Source organism: Varroa jacobsoni, unplaced genomic scaffold (assembly GCF_002532875.2).
Source record: "Varroa jacobsoni isolate VJ856 unplaced genomic scaffold, vjacob_1.0 scaffold_204, whole genome shotgun sequence".
Taxonomy (NCBI): domain Eukaryota; kingdom Metazoa; phylum Arthropoda; class Arachnida; order Mesostigmata; family Varroidae; genus Varroa; species Varroa jacobsoni.
The window spans coordinates 104,206-130,805 of NW_019213106.1; the positions used below are offsets into that span (position 1 = coordinate 104,206).

General features: G+C 43.4%; 1 protein-coding gene and 1 long non-coding RNA gene across 10 annotated transcripts in view; one reads left to right on the plus strand and one right to left on the minus strand.

Moving 5' to 3' along the window:
* Window positions 1–26,600, plus strand: part of cwo (transcription factor cwo) — a 74,954-nt gene that overhangs the window by 40,242 nt on the left and 8,112 nt on the right. For 7 of the 8 annotated variants that reach the window (XM_022855384.2, XM_022855385.2, XM_086973551.1 and 4 more), the window contains 3 exons: window positions 15,068–15,169; window positions 24,764–24,851; window positions 25,682–26,070. In XM_022855384.2, coding sequence (XP_022711119.1) covers window positions 15,074–15,169; window positions 24,764–24,851; window positions 25,682–26,070 — 573 coding nt within the window. In that variant the 5' untranslated portion in view covers window positions 15,068–15,073. Of the gene's footprint in view, window positions 1–11,750; window positions 11,812–15,067; window positions 15,170–24,763; window positions 24,852–25,681; window positions 26,071–26,600 lie in introns of those variants that run through there. The other variant, XM_022855388.2, reaches the window with a different exon arrangement.
* LOC147753821 (uncharacterized) lies at window positions 5,428–25,706 on the minus strand. 2 transcript variants are annotated; one of them, XR_015316021.1, is made up of 3 exons: window positions 25,631–25,706; window positions 6,608–12,116; window positions 5,428–6,401 (listed from the first exon to the last, which is right to left on the minus strand). It is a non-coding gene; the product is annotated as an uncharacterized LOC147753821 (long non-coding RNA). The 2 variants fall into 2 exon arrangements; XR_015316020.1 differs by lacking the exon at window positions 25,631–25,706 and adding an exon at window positions 12,363–12,451.

A 26,600-nucleotide genomic window follows, 5' to 3' on the forward strand; every position in this document is an offset into this window, starting at 1 on the left:
CTGAGGTCACAGTTGTAAACAAACAGATAAATAAATCGCCACTGTCCGAAGCTATCCCTTATCGTCAGTTGTCGCCATAGGCTGTGAGGCCGACAGAAATCATAGCATGCACCTCAGACACTGTTAGCTAAATGGTATATATGGAAAATTTATAGCGCCAGCAATCCTGTCAGCGGAATACCAGTAACACGCGTAGAAACGACACGTGCTTAATGCTATTGCTGACTTCACATGTATGTGGGTGTATGTTGGATAAAGACCGACTATTCCGAACAAGCTTTATTTCTAGATCGTTAGATTCGCATTGGACTACTAATAATAGTAGAAGTAATGGTAGATATAATGCTCAGCGAACAGACGTAGCGAGCGCATTCCCAGATATTTCTTTTTCGTTGGCTATCTTTGGTAGTCGTACATACAATATACGAAGCTTCAACAGACGTAAGAGGAAATATCCTTGAGACTCAGACGGACGAAACAAATATCCCAATAGAACGAACCAGCAAAGCGAGGGTGAACGGGGTAAGGTGGCAGCGGACTGGTCGATGGATGACGGTCGGGGTTAGATATAATGTATACGTATTTTCATCTGTGCCTATGTATGTGTGTACTTGCATGTGCATGCAATAATGGCATGCATGAAATGTCCCTATGGTAGCGTAACTGGTTAGATTTTGGTTCGGATTGGTTAGATTTAAGAATTGGTGGTATTCTAGGTTCGCATCCGGGTGTAGGCACGTTTCGTTTCATGCTGGAACCCAGCCGTTTGAACTAATACCTAAGGGCTTAAGCACGCAACGTGAATCACGAAAAAGTTTTCCCTCGCACTATATATATATATATTTTTTTTTTGCTGTTATGTATCTGGGATGGACACACACGCGTTACATTCGGACTATACGCTGGTCTCGATCCGTCCGATCCAGGTATAAGTAGATCAGATTGGAAGCGTCGCCTTGTCTCCTCTGGCAGCCCTGCTGCTTTCTGGGCTGACTGAATCACTCAACTATGACGGCGTTGCTTGAAGCGTGAAAAAAACTCTTTCCCAATTCATACCACTCGATCGATCGATCGATTGAGTAGTTTCCATTAGTAGCAATCTTTCCGCAATCAGCATTAGCCAATTACTTCTACAATGATTTTATAATGGCAGTTAAAGACGCATATCAGTCAATCTACCGAACGTGAATTGCACTCTTGAATGGGCCATTCCTCCCTGTACAGGGCAGCGGCGGCGGCGGCGATAATTGTTAAGGTTTGTCAATCATACATTTACGAACTTCGTCCCCAGTTAGGCCTGTGTGTGCGCTAGGCCAGATTTGAGTTTGCCTAAATTTCGAAAGACAAAATCAGTTCAAGTACAAATAATTGGCTGGCCATTGGATGTTCGTCCCGGTGACGCAAATGCTCCAAGTCAACGTTAGTGTTCACCGTAAGGAAATGGCTTTAGAGACGATATAGCTGCTTTGAGCTATTTACTTATAAACAAACGTTTACCAATCAGAAACGCTAGGGTTGAAGAATTACTGAACCGTGTAACAGCACACACTGAATAGACACTACTGGCAATGGTCTAGCGAAATCCTCTCTTATTGTCCGGTTGCTACCATATCTGTCGCAAGGTTGTCGATATTCAAGCCGTCGGAGAGCTACTAAACTCTCTCGACAACTGGAAGGAGCACAAGCCAACTTCGCGTCTGCGTTTGGGGGTGCTTTCTCAGCACTCGCGAACACTTAAGCGAAGAAAACATTCACTGAAGTCCAAAAATCCGTTTCCTAAGCTCTATTCAAGAAAAATACTTACCGATATATCTATATTTTCTAGATTATACGCATATTTTCAGTCTGTAAGGCTTCAAATAGACGCACCTTGGCTTTGGTTAATAAGCATCTTAAATTGTCTTACTGTAACTTGTGAATAACTTGATGAAGTTGACTGGCTGCAATGTTCTGGGCTTTTCGAATACATATATTTTTACTAGTGTTTTTCTGGCGGTGCTGTGCTGCTGCTTTCAACTCTTCCGATATCTGATGTGCTGCCGTTTAGTCGCTGATCCACTGTCGGATACCGCTTACCCAATCCGCTGATCGGCCGGTTCCTTGGAATGCACGGTGGCAGAGTTTGATCCAGTCGCGTAAAAAGGCATGAGAGGTCACGCGTTTTATTATAATTGGTGTTGCTTCTGCCGTTATCGCTATATGTATATTTTTCATTTACCTGGATGGATGGGAATTATCTGCTAGACGCCATTAGCAGTGATTCTTTTATTGGCGTCGGCAATGGGAAGGATTTAACGGGCCGCTGAGAACGGCACAGACGATCACACAGGAGCTCTATAGCGATCACAACTCGTATGATCGTATCCACTATGTGCTGTCATCTAGCCAACATGGAGCAGCAGGCGGTAACGCGACGATCGGGCAGCAGCCAATACTTACGCTGGGTGTCGATTTTTACTGCGGCTGTCCGACCTCGATATGCGCAATGAACGATCCGCGCCGCGTCACGCACCTGCTGCGGCGGCTGGTGCTGCCGAAGTAGACGCCCCCTGCCCACTCGTTACCTTTCGTTGCTGTGCGTGGCTGAGAGTTTCCCACCTGCTGTTACCTATTACCGCTGTTTCCTACCTACGTTATGATTGTCACTGTCTTGCCTGCTGCCTGTACAGTTATGTTTCAAGCACTCAATTGCTATCAGCATCAATAGCTCTGCTTTCAATGACTGTCGTAGCAGTCACAGACTATGGATTGGCGGTCGACCAGCTCTAATCCAAGCCGTTCGTTTGGTTTGGCCGGCCACAGCGGTACTTCAGCAGTACCGATTCATCTCAACTTCAGACGAAGCTGGCAATGCCGGTGATGATTGCTGGTGTTGCGCTGGCGACAACCATAATGATGATATTACTGTTGATGTCGACAGTGGTGGGCAATCCTTCAAGCAGTCTTCCCAAGGCCTCGTTCATGTGCGGGTGAGCCGATCAGCAGACCCAACAACGCTGCTAAGCTCGTCGCCCGAGCCGCCTTCAACTAGCGAACAGCGGCCGCACTGTTGTCGTTTCTGTTATTATTTCTCCTGCCGCTAGCTTCTATGTATATACGCGTGCACTGTGTAAGCGGCGACGTCATGCCCACAGAAGAAGTCTGTTGAATAGATGATTCCGTGGCTCCCACCATCTATATATATGAGTGACCTGGCAGGCGGGCAGTCACCACAGCATGCCATACCTGTCTTCTATGTGTAATGGAAGAGTTGTTATTGTCATTATTATATCCGTACTAAAGTGAGGCGGCAAGCACTCGCCCGCCGGACTAAATCATTATCCTGTATCGTTCTCCTGCGCTGGCTGCCATCATAGTCGCGACCATCGTTGCAACGAAGCTACGGAACAGTCGGCTAATATTCTTTTCTGCGCATCTTGGCCAGCTTTTGTCGCTTTTACTCTCAGTGTTGTCGACGCTGTCATTTAAGTTTCTGTTGTTATTGTTGTTAGGTTTGTTGTCGTCGAGGTCGATTCATTCACTGTTTATACTGAGATACATATACAACGCTGCTACTGAGGCCGATGTTGACGGCGGGCATGTTTGTATGCATGGCGGTAGTTGTTTTACTGCCGCCGCTGCTATTGCTGTTATTCTTCATATTGATGATGACGGTGCAAACATACGGGGCAACGAGGCAGTAGTCATATCAGCATGGCCACTTCACTGTGCCAAAGGCTTGCCTCGGCCGGTCATCGTGCCCCAACAGCCATTCACTCACGTATTCACCCACTCCTGTAGCTCCTGCTACCATCACGACGACAACCATAACAACAAAACCTGCTGTTTCCCGTCCTCCTCTTCCTCGTGATGCTGCTGCTCTAAGACACGTGGCGATCGCTCGCCTTGAAGCGCTGACATTGCCCTTCAACAGCAGCTGGGACAGGTGCAGTACCCGTACTTATAGTGCATCCGTCGTCTACACTCGCTTTTTGTCCGCCACTCGCTGCTTCTGAAACGTTCCAGTTGTACATTTATTTATGCATGTACATATTGTATCAAAAGAACATTTGCACATTTTCGACAGGCGGGACACGGCACATCAGCCAAGACTGACAGCGATAGAGAAGGGTAAATAGCGGCAGGAAGGAGAAGAGTGTATTAGCTTGAATATCATTTATTTACACAAATTTACTGGGACAGACAAGCGGATAAGACATAGGCGAGTGAATAACTCAAGATCGCGACGCGTTTCGAACGAAAAAGATGCAGCAGTCGAATGAAGACGACGACGTCAACCTTGCCAAGCAAAGCGTGATCGAACTGGACAGCGTCAGAATAGAGTGAAATAATATGGCCGCGTTATGGTCGTCGTAGTCTAGCGGCCAGCCCATCAATCGGCCGGTGGAGTCGACCCACTAACACCAGAAATCCTCGCTCGTTATTGAACACGATAGAACCTGCTACTACCGGTACTAATACTGGTTTGAATCTATCCATTATGCACCGTAGTGTTGTTTAGTTGCATGGGGATGCCTGACGAGGGGTAATTGACGACTGATACTCAACTTCATACGATGTTAAACGGGTTACAAGCACGGCGAAAATCTTTTTTTAGCGTTTTGTATATTTTTGCATCTATCCTATCAGCTATGGTTTGTACCTCGAGAAGTACACAATCTCGGGTGTTTTTCTTTCTTTTCTTCATTCTACCTTGCTGCTCGTCTTGGTGGCACCGCGCCTGTCCATTGCCAAGCACTGCAGGGCCTTTCGTCCTTATTGTTGGTGCCTGCTACGGCCAACGGTCAGACAAAAAGCTGCGATGACAACGACGACGATTACTATGCTAAGCGAACAACGGCTTCGAATAGAACATTGGCGTATAGCTGTCGCAGAACTTGTGCCGGGGGTAAGACCTCCATGGCGCGTTAACAGATATGTTACTAACTGTCTATCTAACTTGTCAACTTCTGTCACGGAGTTACACTGCGACCACAACCACTACGATACTATGTTACATATAGATATATAAAACATTGTACTACAACTGGACTTGCACGCCACTTTTCTTGGCGGGGCTCAAAACTAAACACGACGTTAAATTATGACCAAGCAATATTGCTAACGTTACCACCGTTAGCGCCGTCTTTCGGCGGCAATGGACGGACGCAAGATTGTCCATCGTAATTTTCTGTTTCTGACACAACGAAAACCGTTTCCAGTAACGTGGCGGGCAATTACTCTCGGTAACTTCTACTTTTGCGGTGAAGACGCTTTTATGCTTTATTGCTTTTAGCTTATATTCTATGCTCTAAACGAGTAAGCGCTCGCATTCATAACATATATATATATATATATATATATATATATATATCTCGGACTGTCGAAAAAGGATTAATCGTTTCATTAGCTATATGGCTTTAAGGCCATATGTCTCAAAGTAACATAGATGGCGTCGGGTCGACGTTGGTGTCATTTGAAAGCTGATTTAGCGGTAGTTATTGGTTTAAGTGCCCTTTTCCAGATAGGACACGTTGAAGATGAAAGAAAATCTAGTAAGTATTTTATTGTGTTTATAAAAGAAACGTGTGCTGTTTATAGTCAAGTAACGCTATCGGAAGAAGCGGGCCAAAGATGGCTCTGCCGTTTTTATTCTGAAAATTTCAATGTGAAAACGCTTGCCGTCATTATGCAAAGACGTGGTGAAATTATGGCGAAAATTGGGGAAAATCGTCACGTGACTAGGCATGATATCGTCGAGGAACTAAACATTCAGCATCAAACAGTTTGAAATTATTTGAAGTAGACTAATTGGAAAAAAAGTTCAGTGTTTCAGTGGTAGACGAATTGACGCAAAGAACTTTATTCCACCATATTTCAGTTTACGGAACTTTACAGAAGTGCAATGAAATCGAGCCATTTTTAAAGTGGTTGACCGCGGGCGGTACAGTGTAGATCACACATGGCAGCAGTGCACAAATTTAAAAAACAAAAAAAATGTATTCTACCATCTATGGTAAAGCATAGACTGACGTTGACGAGGGTTAAGCTATGCGTTTGGTAAAATTATGAGTTGGTGCCGTCTGCCAAAACGACCTGTACTGTCAACAACGAATAATATTACAACAAGTCATTGAAAAAAATCGACCCGAGTCAATGAACAGAAAAAGGTGTCTTCTTTTATCATGACAATTTGACATTACATACATTTCAGCTATAATTCCGGCCAAAATAAAGAAAACTCGGATATGATATTTTAACGCATTCGCTATATAGCTCGATGCTCACCCCATCGAACCATCATCTGTTTTGGTCCCTGCGGAACCCCTTTCCAAAGGAAAAAAAATACATAGGAGGGATGCAAATATTAATTTTTCGGCCAGTAACGACAGAAGTTTTCCAGTGATACCTTACGGAGTTGCCTGAAAAGTGACAGAATGTGATACATAAAAATGCACAGTCGACTCTCATCTATTCCGTTTTGTTGGTAGGAGTTAAGGACTTCGTATGTACTGACCAAGAACACAATGTTTCAATATCAGGATTGGTGTATAAAACCATAAGCAAAATGCTACCAGACGGCAACGAGTGGCATGATATCTATCACAATTTCAAAACAGTTTTCTACCTCAGTCGTTGAAGTAGATGTCAGTGCTGCTTTCGTTCTTCTGAGACTCCTCGATTGTCGGTCGTCCTCCTTTAGGCGGTTCGTAAAACTGAGATGGGAAAAATGTCGCTGGAGGGTCCAAAGAAGTAGAAGAGTGGGATAATACAAACACTGAATTTCTCTGCAAAAAACGTAATGCAAGTAGCAAGACGCGCGGTAGCATTCTCAGTTTCCAAAAACGCAAAAAACGGCCAAGTCACCCACTTCGAGATACTTCCAAAATTCGTTGTACATGATCGAAGGCGGTAAAATTTACGAAGAAAATACCAGACGACAGGTAGTAAAGTGTACCGCTAGAAACCTGAGCACAGGTTGGCTTTTAGCTGATACAATTTGGGCCGTTTTTATCTAAATAGAATAATAAATAATCACTAGCATCGCATTGATAGAATATCATGTCGACCACCTCGAGAAAGTCTCCAGCAGTTCTTGTGTGTGGCTTAGCTTGATAACAAAACAACATAGGGGACTGCACATGACTAGCTAAAATACATTTTTGTGCTAAAAATAGGTTACATCCACGTGCGCTAATGGCTCTTTAACCAGCTTCTGAACCATTTTAACGGAAACCGTGCTTACCTTTTCTAGTTCCACACGATGGGAGAAAAAATTAAGTTTAAAAAAGGAATTGTCAGGTGAACCTTAAACGAAGGGTTATAATGAAACGCTTAGAGGAAGCCCCATGAAGTCCTATGTTTAGCTCTTACATTCAAGACTTGCAAGGTAAAGTTACTCAATTCATTTAGAAACGCCAGAAAGTAACCGGTTTTGAACTTGATTAACACGCTCGATGTTTAGCTCTCATCTACGATATATACTAGTACGACCACTTATGTTCGTCATCAGAAAACTTTAGGACAAGTGCAATACTGTGAAGAGATTTTGTGGTTTTTAAAATCGCGGCCAATACGCCTAGCTTTTCCAATTAACAACAACTTATAGGCTGAATAGGCACATGGAACCGGCGACTGAGTTGTATCTGTAAACATCTGCCAAGTGTCTCCGTGCGGCTGCTTACGACTGTTTATTTCTGAGATGTTGCGGTACATTACTGAAAAAGGCTTATATGCCGTATGCAACTACATAAAAGATGAGCGCACATAGAATTTTCATAAACAAAGTACAGGCAAGATTCGGTCGTATCGATCAACTTGTTCGTTTGGTCTTGGTAGATTTTAAGGCAGCTTGCAGCTAAGACTCTGTAAGCTTCGTATTAACAAGGCTTGCTCAGCTGGGTGTGCTGGCATGAATTCAATGGCTTCAATGTAACCTCTTACCATTTCGATGATGGAGCCACAAGAAGGAAGGACTTCAAAACAAGGCACATAATTGTCGCAAGCTGATAACCTTAACCAATTCATCTTTACGACTCTCGTCAACGATCTTTTTTCAGGCACTTCGCACCGAGGTTACCTTAATGAAATGATCCTACGCGTAGACGGCTTCGGCTTGTGCAGCAGAAGCCGATTCCACTTCCGACTAGCGCTCATAGCCCTGAGCCATTACGATGACGAACTAAATCTCCGAATGAACCAGTCATGAAGCCAAAGATCAAAAAACCGTGCCATTCAAGAGAAAAGGAAAATTTGCTATCAATGACTTATTCCGTCTAAAATGAAAAAAAAAAAACCTAAGAACTGTCAGATCGTTCACGCTAACAACGGCGCAGTCCTCCGTTAATCACATAGAAAAAAGAGCTTGGAAGGCAGCGGCTTCAGCCGGCGTAATAGATCGACTGTGGAAGCCGCCGCCAGTGGAAACAATTGCTTACCTTTAAAAAGGCATTAACTGCCGCTATATACAGAATCCCAATTATGATTGCCATTTGCTATCACTATTTCGACGCATCAACTCATACTATCTGTTTTATAGAAGATATCAGAAAAGTGTTTAACCTTCCAAGAGCCAAAGCACATAGGACATTTGCAGAGGTTACAAAAAGCGGAAGTGGATCTTCCGTTGTCCTTCTTCACAACTTCAGCTGTGACCGGTGGCGCATAAAAACAATTAGTTAGAAGCATTCGCCGAATAATCAACTATACAATGAGGTCGTAATTCATGGGTTTCATCATCCCCGAGGAATAACTTGCGCATATATAGATTTTTTGCGTACTTCTTACTATCACTGTTGTTACTGTAGTGAGAACATTGGCAGACGTTCGTGGCAAAGAACTAAAGGCTGAACAAGCTCATACGTGCTGATCGTACGGCGTAAAAACGAACACATAGTGTACTGTTTACTTACACAGACGCTATGGTACGGAGGAGAACTTGATCTATCAGAAGCAATTTCGGCGTCGCAGACGCGCTTTGAAGTGAACTGACAAAGCCAGCCAGAAGGCCTACGGTAATCGCCTCGCCTCTGTTTCTCGTGATTCTAGAATTAGACTAGTATTACACCAGAAATGTAACCACATTTGAGGGTTCTATTGTGTATAGATAACACTGAATAAACAAGCTGTCGTTCTGCCGACGCTGCTGGCCAACGTGCGCCGCAACAATGTGTTCGTAACCCTTGTTTGGCTGCCTTTCCAGTTGGAGCCTGACAGGAAACATACAGGGCAAGAGAGGGCACACATTCAAGTCAAAATTATTACTAGAAAAAAAACGCACGATGCTTGTTCGATTACGTCGATGACTAATCGATTGATTTACTAGCCTATGTTTAGCTGATTCACTGGTTTTGATCTCTGTTCAGTTTGTCTTCGTCATGATCTTGCCCACGTGGACGCATTTGGCAGATGAAAAGGGCCTTGCTTAGTGGACGAAGCGCAGCCTCGATGGCCTGCGTCGCTGTCCAAATGACCTCGCTTTACTCCAAACTGTTATTGCGTCAATAACTGGCACTTGGCTGCTGTACGTAGAGTTTCTGCCGTCAGCGATAGATGTTTATAATAATACGATGCTAATTGTGATACGATTTTTCTGGGAAGCACTACCAGAGTCTGTACCAGAGAGTCAATATTAACGTTGTTGTCTGAATTAGTCTGAGGCTGTCCGGTCAACCGCCATAGTACAGCATATACTTCCGGTATACATATACGATAATGTACATATAAGTGCCGACCGCACATGGCTGTATAGATATGTGTGCACATACACACACACGCACACACCTAGCACGCATATGCATCTACGTGCATGCAAGTAGTTAGATCGATACAGACGGACGACTGTAGTCAATTTCATAGCAGCGCACGACATACACAAAATGACTAAACTTGACTGGATTTTTGATCCTTTCGCTATGACGCTTTCTTGGATTTCTTCCAGAACATTTGGCTATTTGCCTCAGTGACAATGATGGCAGTGTAGGACGCTAGCGATACCCAGCAGGATCAGGCTTCTGTTAAGGGATAGACAGACGGAATGAATATAGACTAACAAGGAAAATCAACGAATGTTACATGATCTGTTGGACCATGGGCATAGCTTCGTATTTTCTTCAGGTTGCAAGCGAGAAAACCGCTGTCCATTTAGGATACTTGTGTTTCTCTATATTTATGAAATTTGTATATAAATGTAGTCCCTGTTATTATCCCTATTAGTTTCGTATCTATTTAAGAGAGGCTTAGCGTTACAGTTTTAAATCGTTTGTCAACCGCCTCGCAGCTTCTACATGTTTTACATACAATAGTAACGGTACAATTACTAATGACGTTCTTCCGCTTTTGTTTTTACCTAGACACTGTTTCAATGAACTACGAAAAAGGGTTGCGCATATGATAGAACAAAGTTTTTTTTCACGGCTTTCGTGGTGGGCTAGGCGTTCCATTGAACTTGCAAAGTGGGCATTGACTTATTCTTCAAATAGAAATATTGTAACGACTTAATGGATTTACAAAGTATTAATAGCTTTTAACACTAAGCTCACTACACTTATTAAGACACAGGTCTTGCAGTTTGGTGTCCTCTTTGGTGCTGGAGATCAACATCATCTCCACTTGATCAGAAATAATTACGAGGGCACCATGCAAGAGTACCCAGAATGTACAGGGTACCAGCTTTTCTGTGCAAGCGCTTATAAACGCATATTAGTCATTAATTTTGAAGGATTTTCGAGAAATATCAGAACATCTAGTTATCGTAGCTTTTCGATAGAAAGCGGGTCACTGATGATTACGACCGCGTGTACCTACAATTAGAGAGACCTAGGCGTCGACTAACATATTAACAGGGAACGTGGAGCTATCTGAGGAACAGGAGCTATATAAGCCAGCCACCCCTTTTAGCGGCGGGACGTTTATTTTAAATTTGAATAACATGAAGCTTTCAGAATGTACATGGGTCAGAAGCGCAGTACAATCAGCGTCACTAGATTTTTCTCAAAAGGTGGAACTAATGGAACGGCTGAGTATTTTATCGCACTTTTGTTAAACGATAAAAGAAATAAACGAGTATGACCGCGTCGTTCCTACCGCAGCTTTTTTTTTCACTGTATCAGAGCTACATTTTCAAAGGCAGACCAAAAATAAGATACATTTAATGAAAGTCATTCATTGCATGGTTATACTCGGTGCTATATGAGCTAAAAAAGAAAACAAATAGAACTAGATAAGCCACTGCATTTCAAGTGTATACAGAAGCGAACACCGTCGATGTTGATTTTTATGAGAGATTTGGGAACGTAAATTATTCCAGAGACCAACTTCACTTAGCAGGAACTTGTATATGCGCCAATGTAAACTCTGTAAAACAAAAAATAGCTGTGCACTCATGTGAAGCGTACACCGTTGTTATCAACGACGTGTGATATCTGGGTGTGTTTTAAAGAAATTTTGACAATTTTTAAAGAGAACGCATCATTCGGATCCAACAAAACAATATCGTCGCACATACTTTAACAATACTCATGATTATGGGTCAGAATTTACTGTGGATATCAATGTACACCAGAATCAACCATAATTACAGACTTTAGTCCATTCAAGTTGGCTTCGGAGAACGATATGCATATTTTAACTCTTCTTTCTCTATTTTTGCTTGAAATGAGCCTCACAGATCTGCTAATAAAAGCCATTCATCACAGGCATCACACTGAATGCTGGACTTCTATCCGAGCTATGGCAGACAAATCATAATCTTCGACCTGCCCCACTTAGCAGTAAATAGCTACCACGCAAAAGCTTTTCTAATCATGACCGAAGCCCTCTATAGGAAGAAAGGTATTCATTTTTGTTGAATGACTATTTTCTTCGTGCAGAGTTTGTAGTGGCCCACATATCCCCACTTCTGGTTTATCTAATCCCATATTTGTGAGCTACGATCTTTAATTAATAGTTTATCGAAAACTAGTAGATTGCAACAGTACAATGATCATCGGTAGCAGTGGTTTGTTTTTCTCTATAGCGTTAAGTAAATTTTGGCCGATATAGCCCATATAATAAGCATATTTCTCTGACTCCTTGCGGTCTTTTCCGCCATATGTCCATGTGTCACGCAACGTTAGCGGTACATCCCAGAAGTGGTTCTGAAAAACAATAAAATAATAAACTTTATCATATAGAACAGAGTGATTTTCTAATTGTGACTGAAGGTGGACTTAGGTCCTTCAGTAGGGAAAGTTTTTCATTGGATATTGAACACGCACCCTGCGCAAACTGAAATAATTGCCTGGTGTTATTATATTCTTATTGTGACGACTACGGCTATTGCTGACAATAGGTCTAAAAACGGGAACAAGCAAACACATAAACGCAGTTTGTAGACGAGAAACCTATTGTTGCAGCTGCTAGAAGCGAAAGCTGGCGTCACGCGATGGGCGATATAAGGCGAAAATCACCACTCAGGAGGAAGACCTTGTAGCACCCGAGCGTCGTTATTGCGTTGGGAATAGATATGCGACACGAAAGCCGTAGCGGCAACGGCGCCAGCATGGACGGCTGGCTAATTGGTTGGCTGCAGTTAACGACGCGTCGACAAAGCAGAAAATCGGAGAAAGAAAGGGTTAGAACGTGCTTGCCCTCGCCGTACTGACTTCGCTTGATTACTACACATACGGTACGGTGTGGGTCCGCGCAGCGCTGGCTATGTCTATGTCAATGTGTGCTATCTATTGTCGGGTGTCCGTTACAAGCGGATGGATTCAAGCATTTGCTGTTTGTGGGCTTCCTTGACTGCTTGCAGCACTGCTCGCCGTCCCTTTACCTTCTCATATACCCCATATCTGGCTGTGGGTTTCCATATTTGTCCCGAATAGAACTTTCGCCAAGGCTACCTGATCACGGCTATCCTTCCATTACAGGCAACTTTGTCAGCAGTGTTGGCGCTCATGGTAATGGTAATGACGACAACAACAATAACGACGACAAGGGGCAGAGGTCGACTGCGGTAAATGTCGAAATTACCACATGACAGTCCCGATTACCTGCCATAAAGGCATACCTGGTATACTGCATTTGACCTCTAAGACAGAAGTAATTCTTGTCCTCTGAAGCAGCTTATAAAGAAAGGAGAATGATATTGCCAGTGATGGTGAGACGATATATATATATATATATATAGGTGTCAAGCTCTGAACCCATTGCGCTTCCTTACTGTGCCGTAGTTACAAATTGCCACGCTATAGTCAACGACAACGCGTGGTCTATTTGGACTGGCGTTCACCGTCATCAACGCCTACCAAGTAGAAGCATCAGCATCTGTTTATCATACAACAAACACTGTTTCCCTGAGGTGAGCACCAGAGCGCCTCCCGTCGTTGTTAATGCGATTTGGGGCGAAATGTCCGTTGACTGTAGTAGCAGAAGCCAGCGTCGCCGAAGTACTAACCGTCAAAAAGGCGAAGTGGCCTCGAACTCGAGGAGCCATGCTTATATCCTAGAACTGAAGGGTTGAGCTACAGCCACCGGACGCGCCGATCACACGCACATACTACCAACGACAACGGAGACGATGGCGACAACAACAACAACATCAACAGCTACAGCGCCAGCCATTGTGCACATACGCACACACGTGTATCCGTCTATCTAGAAAAGAATCAGCTTGTGCATTAATGCCATTGTGGGTATTCCATTCTTGTCCATGTCTCTATTTTCTGTTGCTCTTCATTTATCTTTCTACATAAATATGAAAGAGGTAGCCGGGGGCAAAGGCAATATATACGCAATAAAATATACAAAGCAATCAGGTGGCGCAAAAAACTGTAGATGCAGTCAGTAATCGCCACAGCAGCGATGGTATAACAGCAGGGAAGTGTAACTCGAATGAATCTATGATTGGACGCAGGATATCTCGAAGTCCACCGGCGCACTGGTTGTGTTTTTCTCCTATTTTGGCTAGTTGTTTGGACCATTGCTGACCCCGTCATCGCCGCTGTTGGTCGCGGCAGGAGAACAAAGTCCACGGTTGCCAGAGGCGTCAAGCCAGCGCATCTGTCGATTGTCGACTGACTGCGGGGCGCAGCTTCGAGGGATCGGGGGGTAAAAGAACCAAACAAAAAAAAGAATCAAAAACAGCCTTCGTCGTAGTGTCATGAGATGCGGTGGAAGACAAATGGACGGACGCGCAGGCAGGCAAGCACGCGACGGTTCGATGCCGCTGCGTTCACTGTGGCCAATGCAAAACACTGATGAGGACTGGGCAGCAAGGGAAAGACAAGTAGGAAGTTTGGGTTGACATAAAGTAGAAGAGAATATGAAGTGGATGATACATTGTATCTAGATATTATCGAATAGTCGGGGAATACAAGGTTTCGATGTTTAATAGGTGTGGCGTCAATTGTTCGGTGTTAGACATAGGCATACCTCAAACTAATTAGAACGGCGATATACTTCCGTATATAAATTCACAGATAAATGTGTTTGTGCGGCGGAAATCGTAACTATGTGCAACTAATTATTATCCCGATAATTGTCTTTTACATATTACTCTTAAAACCTATGAATTTTATTTGAATTATTGTGTAAAACGGGAGATGCATCAATTGGAGCATACGTTTATATCTGCATGAGGCATCTTGCCTTCACCTGTCTTCCGCATACATTGTTTTATCTCTAAGACACTAGTGGTAGTCAGAATGACTGCTGCAGAGGTGGATGTTCACATGAGCTCTATCCGTTCACTGGTTCGGCTAAAAAAAACTTGCGATCATTCCAATAGATGGCAGCAAGTGAAGTCGCTTGAAGGAGTTTGCGTTGAAAGCACAAAAATGCTTCTTCTTTTAAGGCGGAGGAGATTACAAGCCAAAATATTGACAGTGTAATTCTCGTTTTTGCAAAATTAGACTTGAGGCAAAATCGTCATAGAAATTTTGTATCATTTCTCTACTTTATCAGCAAGCTATTGTATGGTCACGATGATCGGACATAATGTTACGTCAGGACTAGGCCGCTTAGGTAATCAACCAAATAAAAACCTTTACCTAATAAAATCTGTTTTAGTAATACTTAATGACGATGATGTGTCATTTCGTTGCAGGATCCGATGTCACACAGAATCATAGAAAAGCGAAGACGAGACAGAATGAATAACTGCTTGGCTGACCTGTCTAGACTCATACCTGCTATCTACCTCAAAAAGGTAAAATTTACCTCTTATTTACCAAATAAAAACACTTGCACGGCATGAAAGAAATGTGTCAGCTCTAGCCAGGTTAGCAAATTAGTGCACCATGAAGTGGGATGTAACCCTTCACTCTCCTTAAACTATCTACCTGTTATCACTACGGCCCTCGTTTATGTGCCTATGCCTTTTTATATATATATATATATACACTGGGCACTTGGAGAAGTAAGGCTACGAGAGTCAAACCAACACCCATCCCGGATCACTAGGCTAAGAAAAACGGCGCAGCGTGGTTCACTCATTGATTCCTTCAAATGTGCCTACATTTTTCATTCGTCCGTTCATCCACTGTTTGAATATTTCACAATTTTCCGTTTTTCTATATTGTTTTTAGTTTTTTCCTTTATTTTCATGCGGTCTTCTTCTGCTGGTTATCTTATGGCTTCCAGTTACCGGTCCGATCGGCACTGAGCTTCAATCAACGGTCACAACAACATTACATATACATATATTCTTCACACAAATACTCGTGTAGAATATGGAGTATAAATTAGAAACAGTAAAACGTGTAAGCATACTCAAGGCCAAAATATGCTTATCATCGTGTTAGAGGCAGTCAGGTTTTGCCACACTGAGTTCTTTTCAGCGTCAAACATAATGCGATGTGGGTTGTTTGAAAACGATTAAAAAAGGCGCCGGGGGGCTCTCTGTTGATTGAGTCCTTTCGTCCAGCCCGAGATGCATTTTTACCGTTCAATTCAATATATGTGCATGTATTATATAGTAGAATTCAGTATAGTTATGAGTTATCACACTTTTAGATATCCGTAGATAAAATCTCATCGCTAGATATCTTACGATTATAACAAACACGCTATACACGACTGGTCTAATTGGCATAAGGCAAAATACAGAACCCTTTATTCAAAACGAACGAATCGTTTGAATTTTCGCGCCATTAAATGACTGCTTATGATCCACATTTGTTTTGGCAAAAAGATCAAGGCCTTAACTAACATAATGCATCCTCGAGTTTCTCGGTAAAGTTGAATAAGTCTATATATTGAGCGATCTGTGATTTTTCTTCAAATCAAGTAATTAATGTGTATTAGGTTTTATGTGAAACATAAAATCGTTTATACAAATATTTTCCAAATAGTGTAAAATGCTTATGGAAACTAGATATCAAATGACCAGCAGATAGACAGCTGCGAAGAACTAAACCAAGAACATTTTTCGGCACTTTTAGAAGAGTCAAACTTGCTTGACCTTATCATTACGGGTGACCAAACGTGGGCGTGTGCCTACGACGAAAAAATCGAGGTGTAACCTTTCGAGCACTGGTTGAAAAACGAATATAGACCAATAAGAGTCACAGGATCCGGGTCCGAGACCAAATGCTACTCAAAGTTTTTTCGACTATTGGTAATTGTATATCATAAATTCATGCCGTCCGGCTTTACGGTTAGCGAGGGTGTGTCCGAGGCAAAGGATCAGAATTGTAGCGTAGCAGGTTCTGGGTCCTCCATAACGACAAAACACTTCACTAGTGGTTCAGTGGTGGGCATGTGTGTTGCCTTAATCCCGTATTCGTGACCCCGTACTGTGATTTTGTTTTGCCCTGGGCTGAAAAAAAGCTCAAAGGGCTCCAACACGATCAAGCAAAATAAACAATCGCCAATCTAGCTAAGGGCTACCCCGAAGATAGAATTTCTGAGCACTCAAAAAGCGGTGACATAAATGTGTCGCACCTGATAATAATAATTTACAGGGGACTCTTTGAACTGAAACAATTAAATAAAAACTTATTAATCTGGAACAAACAAGTTAGCCGAAGCATGCGGTTGACGATGCTTATGATGTTGCTTATGTCTCTCTCTCTACGGCAGCGGATGGACGACGAAAAGATCATGTGTCTAATGAGAGCTTATATAACTACAGTAGACGTGTACGGTGAGTCGGTGAATGCCTCGCGTGCTCTATCACGCGTGACTTCATAACCCGCCCGGATAACAGGGCAGGTATGCCCTGTTCCTTTTCAGCGCGACCAGAACGGTCTAAGTAGAAATAGTGCCAACAAAAGTTGTAGAGTGTATATATATATATACGACTCCTTGGTAATGCATAGTGTCATATCTTGGGCATAATATGTATAGTCACCATTCAGGATACCAAATTATCGGAATTTATGTTATTAAACGGATTCAGATCGATCCGGTTTCTGGGAAACAGCTCGTTTATTGACATATTTCGTTCTTGTTGGAAAAAGAGAGAGTCTTTAGTTTGAAATATGTTCGGGAATATTTAGCTCGAAATGGGGTACCAATGTGTCATTTAAGTATTTATTGCGTTCTTTACTATCGTAATTGTGATCTTGCCTGTTTTCTTTGGTAATAATCCATCGATAATAACCTCGTGACGTCTGAAACTGCGTCATCTGCCTGGCCTACGCACAAATAAAGTTCACGTTGTTGTTGTTTGTCAACGGCAGTCGCCTACTGTCATTATATTGTGCTGTTTAGCATGCTCCCTGCATTCGATGCTCTCTTCTGCTAAATTTAGTTTACCCTGGTGGACTAGAGGAGTGGAGATCACGCCATCAATTTCGTTCATTCGGTGACTCGATACTACCGTTCCACACCGACAGACCAACTCAGAGGCTTAGATCCCCGCACTCAGGTAGACACATACACACACATATAACGCCCCTTACGCCATAAACACACAAAGTGGCAAGTGCGCTGCTGACAGTGTTGTCGACATCTCTGTGTCATGGTTATTAGGGCATTGCAGGAGCTCTGTGCTTGACCCGATGCGCTTGAAAGGGCGTTGCCGTGCCCCCCCTGCGGCATTTAACCTAGCCACCAGTCCTCAGCAGACTAATTGATCCACCCCATCTCTGGCGCGCTGTCACGGGACATGAACGGCGGGCTAGCTAAGTTATCTATTCTATGCTGGGAAAAGTAGTTGACAGTAGACTAGCGTACTGTATTTATAGCGAGGCATAGAATCTTTTTCCGAGCAAATGCACCCATTCCGTCCTCGGATCTTGATGACGTCAGCGCCTGTCGCAAATACATCACCCCGCACGGTACACACCGTGCCACCAAGTCTTGTTGCCACACCTCTATCGCCTACCCTCGTCCAGATACTTTCATGTTCTTCCTCTTGGATACCTCCTTCTTCGCTGCTGCCGCCAATGTTCTCGTCTCAGACACCCAGCCAGCCCGCCCGCCCGCGAGCACTACAAAATGCGTCCCGCAGAACCCCAATTCTCTTGAAACCCCACCTACATTTTACATCTGTCAGTCGGATTGTTTACACCGAGGGTCGTTCATTGTCTGTGGTTCAGAGCGATTCTGCACACCAGAATCCTACTGATGCCCTTTCTCTTTAATAGTGAGAGAAATAGAGAAAAACAGAGAGACTCTAAGAGAGGCAAGGGTCAACAACACACAGAACGGCTGAGAGAAAGTGATACATTAAGACCAATTGCTCGGACAACAGTCTTATAGATATAGGCTATCAAATTATCAAGGTTAGCACGTACTCAGAATACGACTGAGGACCTGGTTGTATCCAGGACTCACACAACAACCGTGGACCCAAACTGAAGCGAACATCATATTCATCCCGTTTCAGAACTTCACGGGATGGTACTGATACTACTGTACAGTTTATTCAAACTTCCTTCTCCTATAGACGCAATGGCGCTCTTCACAAATTAGGAAGTAAACAAAATAGATTCTCTCTGATCGCCTTTGTATTAAAATAATAAAATATTGTAGTAAGCCCAATGAAGGCTCTAATTATAAGCGAATAAAGCTGCGCCTACCATTACTCATTGCTGGAGTAGAAACTGTCAATTTTTTGCCTTATTATAGCGTTATCAGAAACACTGTCTTCCGACAGTTGAAGTATGCTGGTGTCAAACTATAATAGTGCTGTTTAATACAGGTGCCGGCGACGGAAGGCAGACAGGCGGGCTCATCTAGCAACGATACCCCCAGTGCTCGGGAACGCTCGGTCGTAGGATGCATAATAATAGTAATAACACTAAACAGTGTGTTATGAAAAAGTGCTCGCTGAATTGGTTTAGCTTGAGGATATCGAAGCTTTTCTACGTGTAATCAAATAGTTTTGGCATGACTTAGATACGCGAATGTAACGCGGACATTTACTGGTCGGGTAGAAGTACGATGGTGCGCCAGCGGTATCTTGTAGGGCACGCTTTGTGTGTAACCGTATTTTGCCGGCAGTGGTAGAGGCCTGCTTGGTAACAACGATTTGATTCGAACAGAAGGAAAGGGGCTGGAAAGTAAAGCAATGTCCAAGGTCGAAGCAACGCGGTGAGTTACAGATTGGTTTACGATGTACTGCCTTCACGCTAGCAATATTCGATAAGCTCAGTCTTTGAAAGTAGTGCATTAACAGAGTGCTTACATACCGACAACAGTAAAGATGGCGTACGCAAACTATTTGATATCACTGTTTAAGTAGGCTATTTCAATTCAATGAATCGTACGATTCCAGTTAATGTTAGAGGGTTATTTGGTATCGATTTTAGACTTCCACCAAGACCCTGATATTGGACTAGAGGCTTCGGACGCAAAGCTATGAACGCCAAAGATACGCCGATACTCTACTATTTAGTCTATATTTGTCCAGAAGCAAAGGTCACAATCGAAACATCAATGAGTCGTCGTCGTCACGGATTAGACGACAACTCATTGGTCTGTTGACAAAATGGAAGTATAAGTTTAATTATGGCTGTTGTCACAGAACGTCGAAGCATATAGTGTCAACAGGATTTTCGCCATTTTCCTCAGCAAATGATATTTTTAGCGGTCCAGAAAATCGTCGGAGCATTTCTTCGCAGACAGATAGTAATGATACAAAGAGCAGGAGACTAACAAAATGAGGGTCACGGATTGGAGATCGCAGCATTTGATCACCGCGAGATTTCAACGACTACGACAAAACGGGTGATGGGCGCAAACATAAGCTTCCATCTAGTTTAGTACTGAATCCGACTGCCTTTCAAGAAGCATATTTACCTAGCTGTTTGCCTCCGGCCTGCCCTGACTCTCGGTCTTTCTGCAAATGTAATCATTTGTGACGAGTACGTGTTCTGTTCCATCTTATCCACGCACAAACGTATTCCGGCAAGGACTATAAACTACCATAACGTAGTTTGACTATTACACACGCGCACAAGCGTCGACGGCAGCTGCAAGAGCAACAGCGATGCAGAGGCACAAGCGTTCAGGCTACGCGGGAACGCCCGATATAGAGACATGCCAAACAAAGAGTATAGACAGATGGATCTTCTTTTCGTAGGTCGGTTAACAGATATAAAGGGATCCATTATACGTACAAAGGTGCGTATCCGGTCAAGAGACGATCAACTGCCTGCCGTCACCTGAGTCAACGTGTTCGAATGTGCACGAATCCTCCCCGCAATCATATCGAAACTAGTGACCAGTGCTATGTTTCGTACACGCAGCAGCAGGTGGTGGATTTTGACCAGCTACCACATTAAGTCTAGGACGAGTCCTATATGGGTAGATATTTCTGTCCCTGGCTGTTAGGTGTCCGACCCAGCCGAATCGAGCTTCAACACAAACATTGCTATCTAGCGAAAGATAGCGACTCAACTGATTGCTTGTATAGTGCTGACTTCAAATGTGCCCATAGATGTACCAGAAATTGTTTGGCAAACGATTTTTTCGTTTGTTCATAATAAAGATGCACTATAAGAAATACATCAATCTGCGAAGCAATGCAGATTGCTTTGTACCGCCATTTATTTGGCGGTGCGATATAGTCGAATATTTTCAATGAAGCACTCACATATCGACATATTGCTAATGGCTATGCATAACACAATGAATAGACCTGTTCATTTTCCATCGTTATATACAGCCGATCCCTACCAATAACTGCAATGTTTAAGCAATATCGCACTTATATTTGCCCATGCCTTAGTATTACTACACAATGTACAGCAGTACTATGTTAGACTCATTGATAGTACTGCACAGATATAAGTACGATCGAGGCCGTAATGCCCCTACGTAATATATATATTAGTATAGAAAGCGAGGCTTCGATCTTTCACATCGTCGCCATCTTCGGCGTTCGGTAAACATAATAGAAATCGAAAAAAACATGAGTTGTTATTATACTAGAATAAGCACACTTTTTATTATTTACAAAGCATTTTCGCTATTCCTCATCTCCTAGTGGTAGTACGATTACGTGACGGCGGTACCGTGCAGAACGGCCAACTGTTGAATTGTTTGGGTTATACATCTACTTAATGTTTACATATATCGTATTGTATGTATTTGTTCGTTGTTTTATCTACGCCCAGTTGTACTCGCGCACGGGAAGCCTAATCATCGAACATTTTTTAGATCGACTGGCGCCTAGTATGTGTGTGTGTGTGTGATATATATATATATATATATATATATATAGAGAGAGAAAGAGACAGAGAGAGAGAGAACCAGCCACCCTAGCCAGACGCGAGCCCGCTGCCGGCGTGGTCGTCGTCAACATTGTGTGTGTCTATGGATATCTGTATCGATGTCACAGCGTAATGACCGCGTCTGGCTGGCGCAGCTGCTTCTATGTAACCGATCGATTATGTCACTGGCGGCGTTTCAACAGATGTAGCAGTATTTATAGCGGTAATGCAGTAACAGTAGTAGTACTATTCCTTTTCCGTACCCGGTTGTGCTCTATCATGCAGCTCGCTAACTAACAAAACGCGGCGGAAACCTGGCAGGTAGAACTGACCCGTCCCCTTTTATCCTCCGACATCCTGTTCTGGCAGTCCCCAATAGGTCGATACGACCGTCGTCTCCAAGCATCTGTTTGCGAAAACATTTCATTTTGTATTAGGAGCCTTAATAATCGAAGTGACCAACTAAATGATCGCGTGATGGCGGAACGAACAGCTTCCCTTAATTTCGGTTAATGCAGCTGAACTATCGTGGAAAAAGGCTATTACGTTTTTACGCACCCCGCACCACCTGTTGAACCGGCTGGTCTTTCTTTTAGCCGAAATAGGCACACAGTGCCAGCTACGATGAACCTGATTTAAAAAAGAAAAGACGCCCCAATAACCTAATGGTAATGTGTGAAACAGGGACTCATGTGCCGTGTATGTTAATATCAAGAGTAAAAATATTGCTTGTTTCTGGGAAGGGGGGGATAAGGGTGGATTCGTATGATGGAGTTAATGGGTGTTTAACGGGTTAACAAACGTAAAAGTCTAAGCATTTAATTTTTTAGTAAGTTAGCCAATGATAGAGATACTAGCTCTAGTTTGATAGCCGTCAATTCCATTGGGATGACTGACCAACCATTGTAGCCTCCATTAACGCTGCAAACACAGCCACCAAGCAATCTGACGAAAACCATCGCCCTACGTGAATAGGTGACCATACGCGTCCAGCCCAATTATCGCCGCCCACAATTAGCAGTGTAGTTATGGTGCTTGACGCCTGAAAGTATTCTCATCACTACTAACCTATCTTACAGTATCTTTTGAAAATTTTACTGTGACCGTCCATCTTTTGATCAATTTTTCGGTTCATCTTTGTCTACCAGCCGAACCACCATATAAGTTCAAACTTTTTCCCTTTACTCCTTGTTTTTTCCATCAGTCTTCGCGCGTCGACGACGATATCTCTGATCACGCCAATAGGCCAAACGACCCTATAAACGTTCTTCTTTCGTGCGCGCTCTCCGAAGACATGAACACTGTTATTTTAGCAGCGAAACATAGCCGAGCAAATGCGATGAACTACGATAATTAGTAGTTCGCTCGTTCATTTCGAGCAGCTCCGTAACAAAGGAGCTGCGACAACGAAGGAACGACCAGTTCTGCCACGTGTATCTGCAAGCGTGTGCGGCTGAATATCGATGGCAATATGTGAAAGGAGTCATCTAGCCATCTCGACCGCTTTCGTCAATGAGAGAATATCCCTATGAACGGCCTTGATATTTACGGAACATGGTGAACGAACATGCTTCTAGCGCCATCGACGGTCGACTAGCGAAGCTCCAGCCCACCTGGTCGCCTGTCTGTGCGCTCGCGTTGTCATCAGACATTGCTTTCACGTTGCCGTTTCGGTTTCAGTCCGTACGATGTGCTTACCGCTGCCACCTGCACTGGCGCTACTGCAGCAACTGCTACCGCCGCCACTCGTGCAAAAGCTAAAAAGCTAGAAACCGATTGGCGGCTCGAAATACGTACGTGCATACGTAAATGAACATGTAATTAGCACGTAGAATCACACCAATAAACAATGGACTTCGTCGCTAAGCCCACTATTCAAACTCGCACTTCGAGTCGACAGAGAGAGTGCGTTTTTCCTTTCGTTTCTTTCGCCTCTTTTCGCTGCTGAATCAATTCGTGTAGCGGCTGTTGTTGTCGTTGTATTAAGTAGAGAACAGGCGATCGATTGACCCTCGACCACCTGGTGCAACACAATGATCTATACCTGTAGCGGTTCTCGTAGTGACGGCAAGGTCAGCGACGGTAGTAATGCAGCGCCAATACTAGAAGCGGTTGAGCAGAGAGTCGATACTGTAACAACACCAGTAGGAATGGTAGCGGGAGGGCACCGGCAGCCACCAAGACATCATTCAATTTTAAAGGTCCACCCACTCACCTAACTAGCTTTTTTACTGCATCCTTTGAAAGAAAAAGCCGAAGAGGCAAGAAGGGCGGGAAAAAAGATTCGAGAGTAGACGATGGCTAATTCTGATAAATAAACAAAGAAAGCCCACGACATCGGGTTGCGTCGTACATATAAACACGCCGGAGTACACCGTGTGTCCTGCTAGCGTGCAGGAATTGCCGCTCCTTTTCTGACTGGCGTCAACTGCTACTGCGGGCGTTTTTGGCGTGGCCAAAGAGGAAGAGGCGGTAATGTTTACGCAATTGGCCGGGGTCAGTTCGTTACTAATGCTTCTGAGTGGACCAGTGTAGCTCCGACGTCACACTTGTAGCGTCTTGCATCCCGCTGCGTCCTTGAGTGAGCGACGCGGGCGAACGCGTATCGTAGCTGCTACGAACGTAGAATAAACAACGACCAAGATTGATGCTTTAGATCACGAGCTTATATCATTGCAGAGATCACGTTACAGAGGGACAAATGGGGTATGATACAGTAAATGAGGAATCTACGTCGCGAGAAGCTAGGGCACTTTTGTTCTTAGCTCGATATCGACTAGGTGGAATGTTTTTCCGGCTTATTTTATTGCGGCAATGTAGGTGGATCACTTATATTAGTTACTTAACAATTGACTAACATTTTAACCATACCGACGAATATACGCCTAACATATCATGCGCGATTTTGCACAGCCAGTGCTTTCTGAAAGGTATCTAAGAAAGATCGCTAACCTTGTGTGCTTCACACGTGGCGTGCATGTACACTTTGGATATTGTATGTATAGGTAATTTTAGACAGTTATCGAAGTTCAATTGAAGTCACGGTTAACTATAACTTGTCGATACACCTCTTAAGATATAAATCCTCTAATTCTTGCTAGTAAAATGATATTAATTGCTCACTTTACACGTTACAGGGAAGAGGTCGGATTGAAAAAACAGAGATTATCGAGATGGCTATCAAACACCTTAAGCATCTTCAGGCACACGCTTGCAAAGATCCAGGTTAGTAATGTGGCACTAAAATGAGGCCGCCTGGAGGCACAAACCAGGAGGATATGAACTATTATAAGGAACATGGTTAAATATGCTTTAATTTTGCCATGTCACGTAAGTGACTCCTATCCAAGGCGCTCTACGCAAAGCTCAGAAAACTCGCAGATCGAGGTTAAACTTTTTGAACCGCCTTCAGAGTTGGCTCGAGTTTGAAATTATTCGGCGCGCGGCTGACACTAACCTTTGCTGATCTTAAAAAGGCTGGCCATTGAAAGTAAAGTTTTATCTCCGGCTTCCGAAGGATCCGCTTGCTTGAGTGGGTCAGGGTTCGGTTGAGGTTATCTTGATTCAACATGCCTTCACTTTTTTACTATGTAAATAACTCGACTCTGTATTTAGAATGATAGTTACTTGAGTACTTCTGTTCGGTACAAAGACACTTCTAACATCGAGAAGAAAAAACTGAGACATTTTCGTCCTGACTCTGAACAACGTACCGGCTACTAAAGCTCTAACCCTCTTTTAATCATAAATGAAATTTGTTCCACAGAATTACGTAGCATTTACGAGATAGCGCGTTCATAAAGTATAAACATAGATGTGACTTGGCTTTAATGTTTTTTTTTTATATATAAAAGTGCACTTATATCCGCAGCTATGTAAAAAAATTACATCAAGTTCACCGTCGTATAGACATTACTATGAGTGCTTATATTAATACGAATAAAAATTATCTATATATACACGTATATATACATCGTTTTGCGCGATGAGCGTTGTATCAGTACCTGTAGTTGTTTGCCTCTCTGACGACGACGACGTGTGCGATCTGATTGCAGCGACTTGCGAGGTTGCGCAGCAAATCGAGAACGATCATCGGCACCAGTATCGTCTCGGTTTCCATGAATGTATGTCCGAGTGCGTGCGGTTCTTGGTTGAAATTGAAGGCATGTACGCCGGCGATGACCTTTGCATACGTCTAATGAATCACCTACAGAAACACTTTGACAAGGTGCAAGGACACGGCTTCTGCTATCAACTACCGCAGGGTACCACAGCAGCGTCGACTATGCCAGGTGGAGTGGGCGCTGTGTCGCCACCTACCGCTGTTAGCGCTGGCCTACCAGCGCCCGGTGCGCCCAGCGGCCTGTCGAGTCCCTGCGTAACCAATGCCTCTGGCCAGTTAATCCATCAGCAAACACACCAGCCTACGCCAGTTCCCATACAAGTAAGTGAATACTGAAAACATTTCGATTATGTATCATATACGTGTTCAAGTAATACTTGCTACCGATATCTAAGCTCCAATAGACTAGTGGACAGGTAAACCCCATCGAATTGGTAATGTCTACAGCGTAGTACAAATTCATTTTCGTGATCATTTACTAGACGAGTTTATCTCTAATGTGGCTGGTTTATATCTATCTATATATAATGATCCAGTTCGAAAAATTAAGTGATATCCGTTATAAATGACAGCGACGGGCCGCCATTCATTACGAGCTTGTCTGCTTTACCAAATCACTCGATATATTTAACGTTCATTAAATGATTCGTCCATGATATAGTTCCTATGCGTAAGTACAACAATCAAGGGCTTCAATAATTCCTGTCAGACAATGTTATTGTTTCCGATATTTGTCTGTGTTCTAACGATATGACTTGAGAATACTTATTCTAGGATGAAGGAGACTGAGCTTTAAGTATGTTGCTTAGATGAAGAAGAATCCGTTAAAAGCAGTGGACGTTATCAATGAC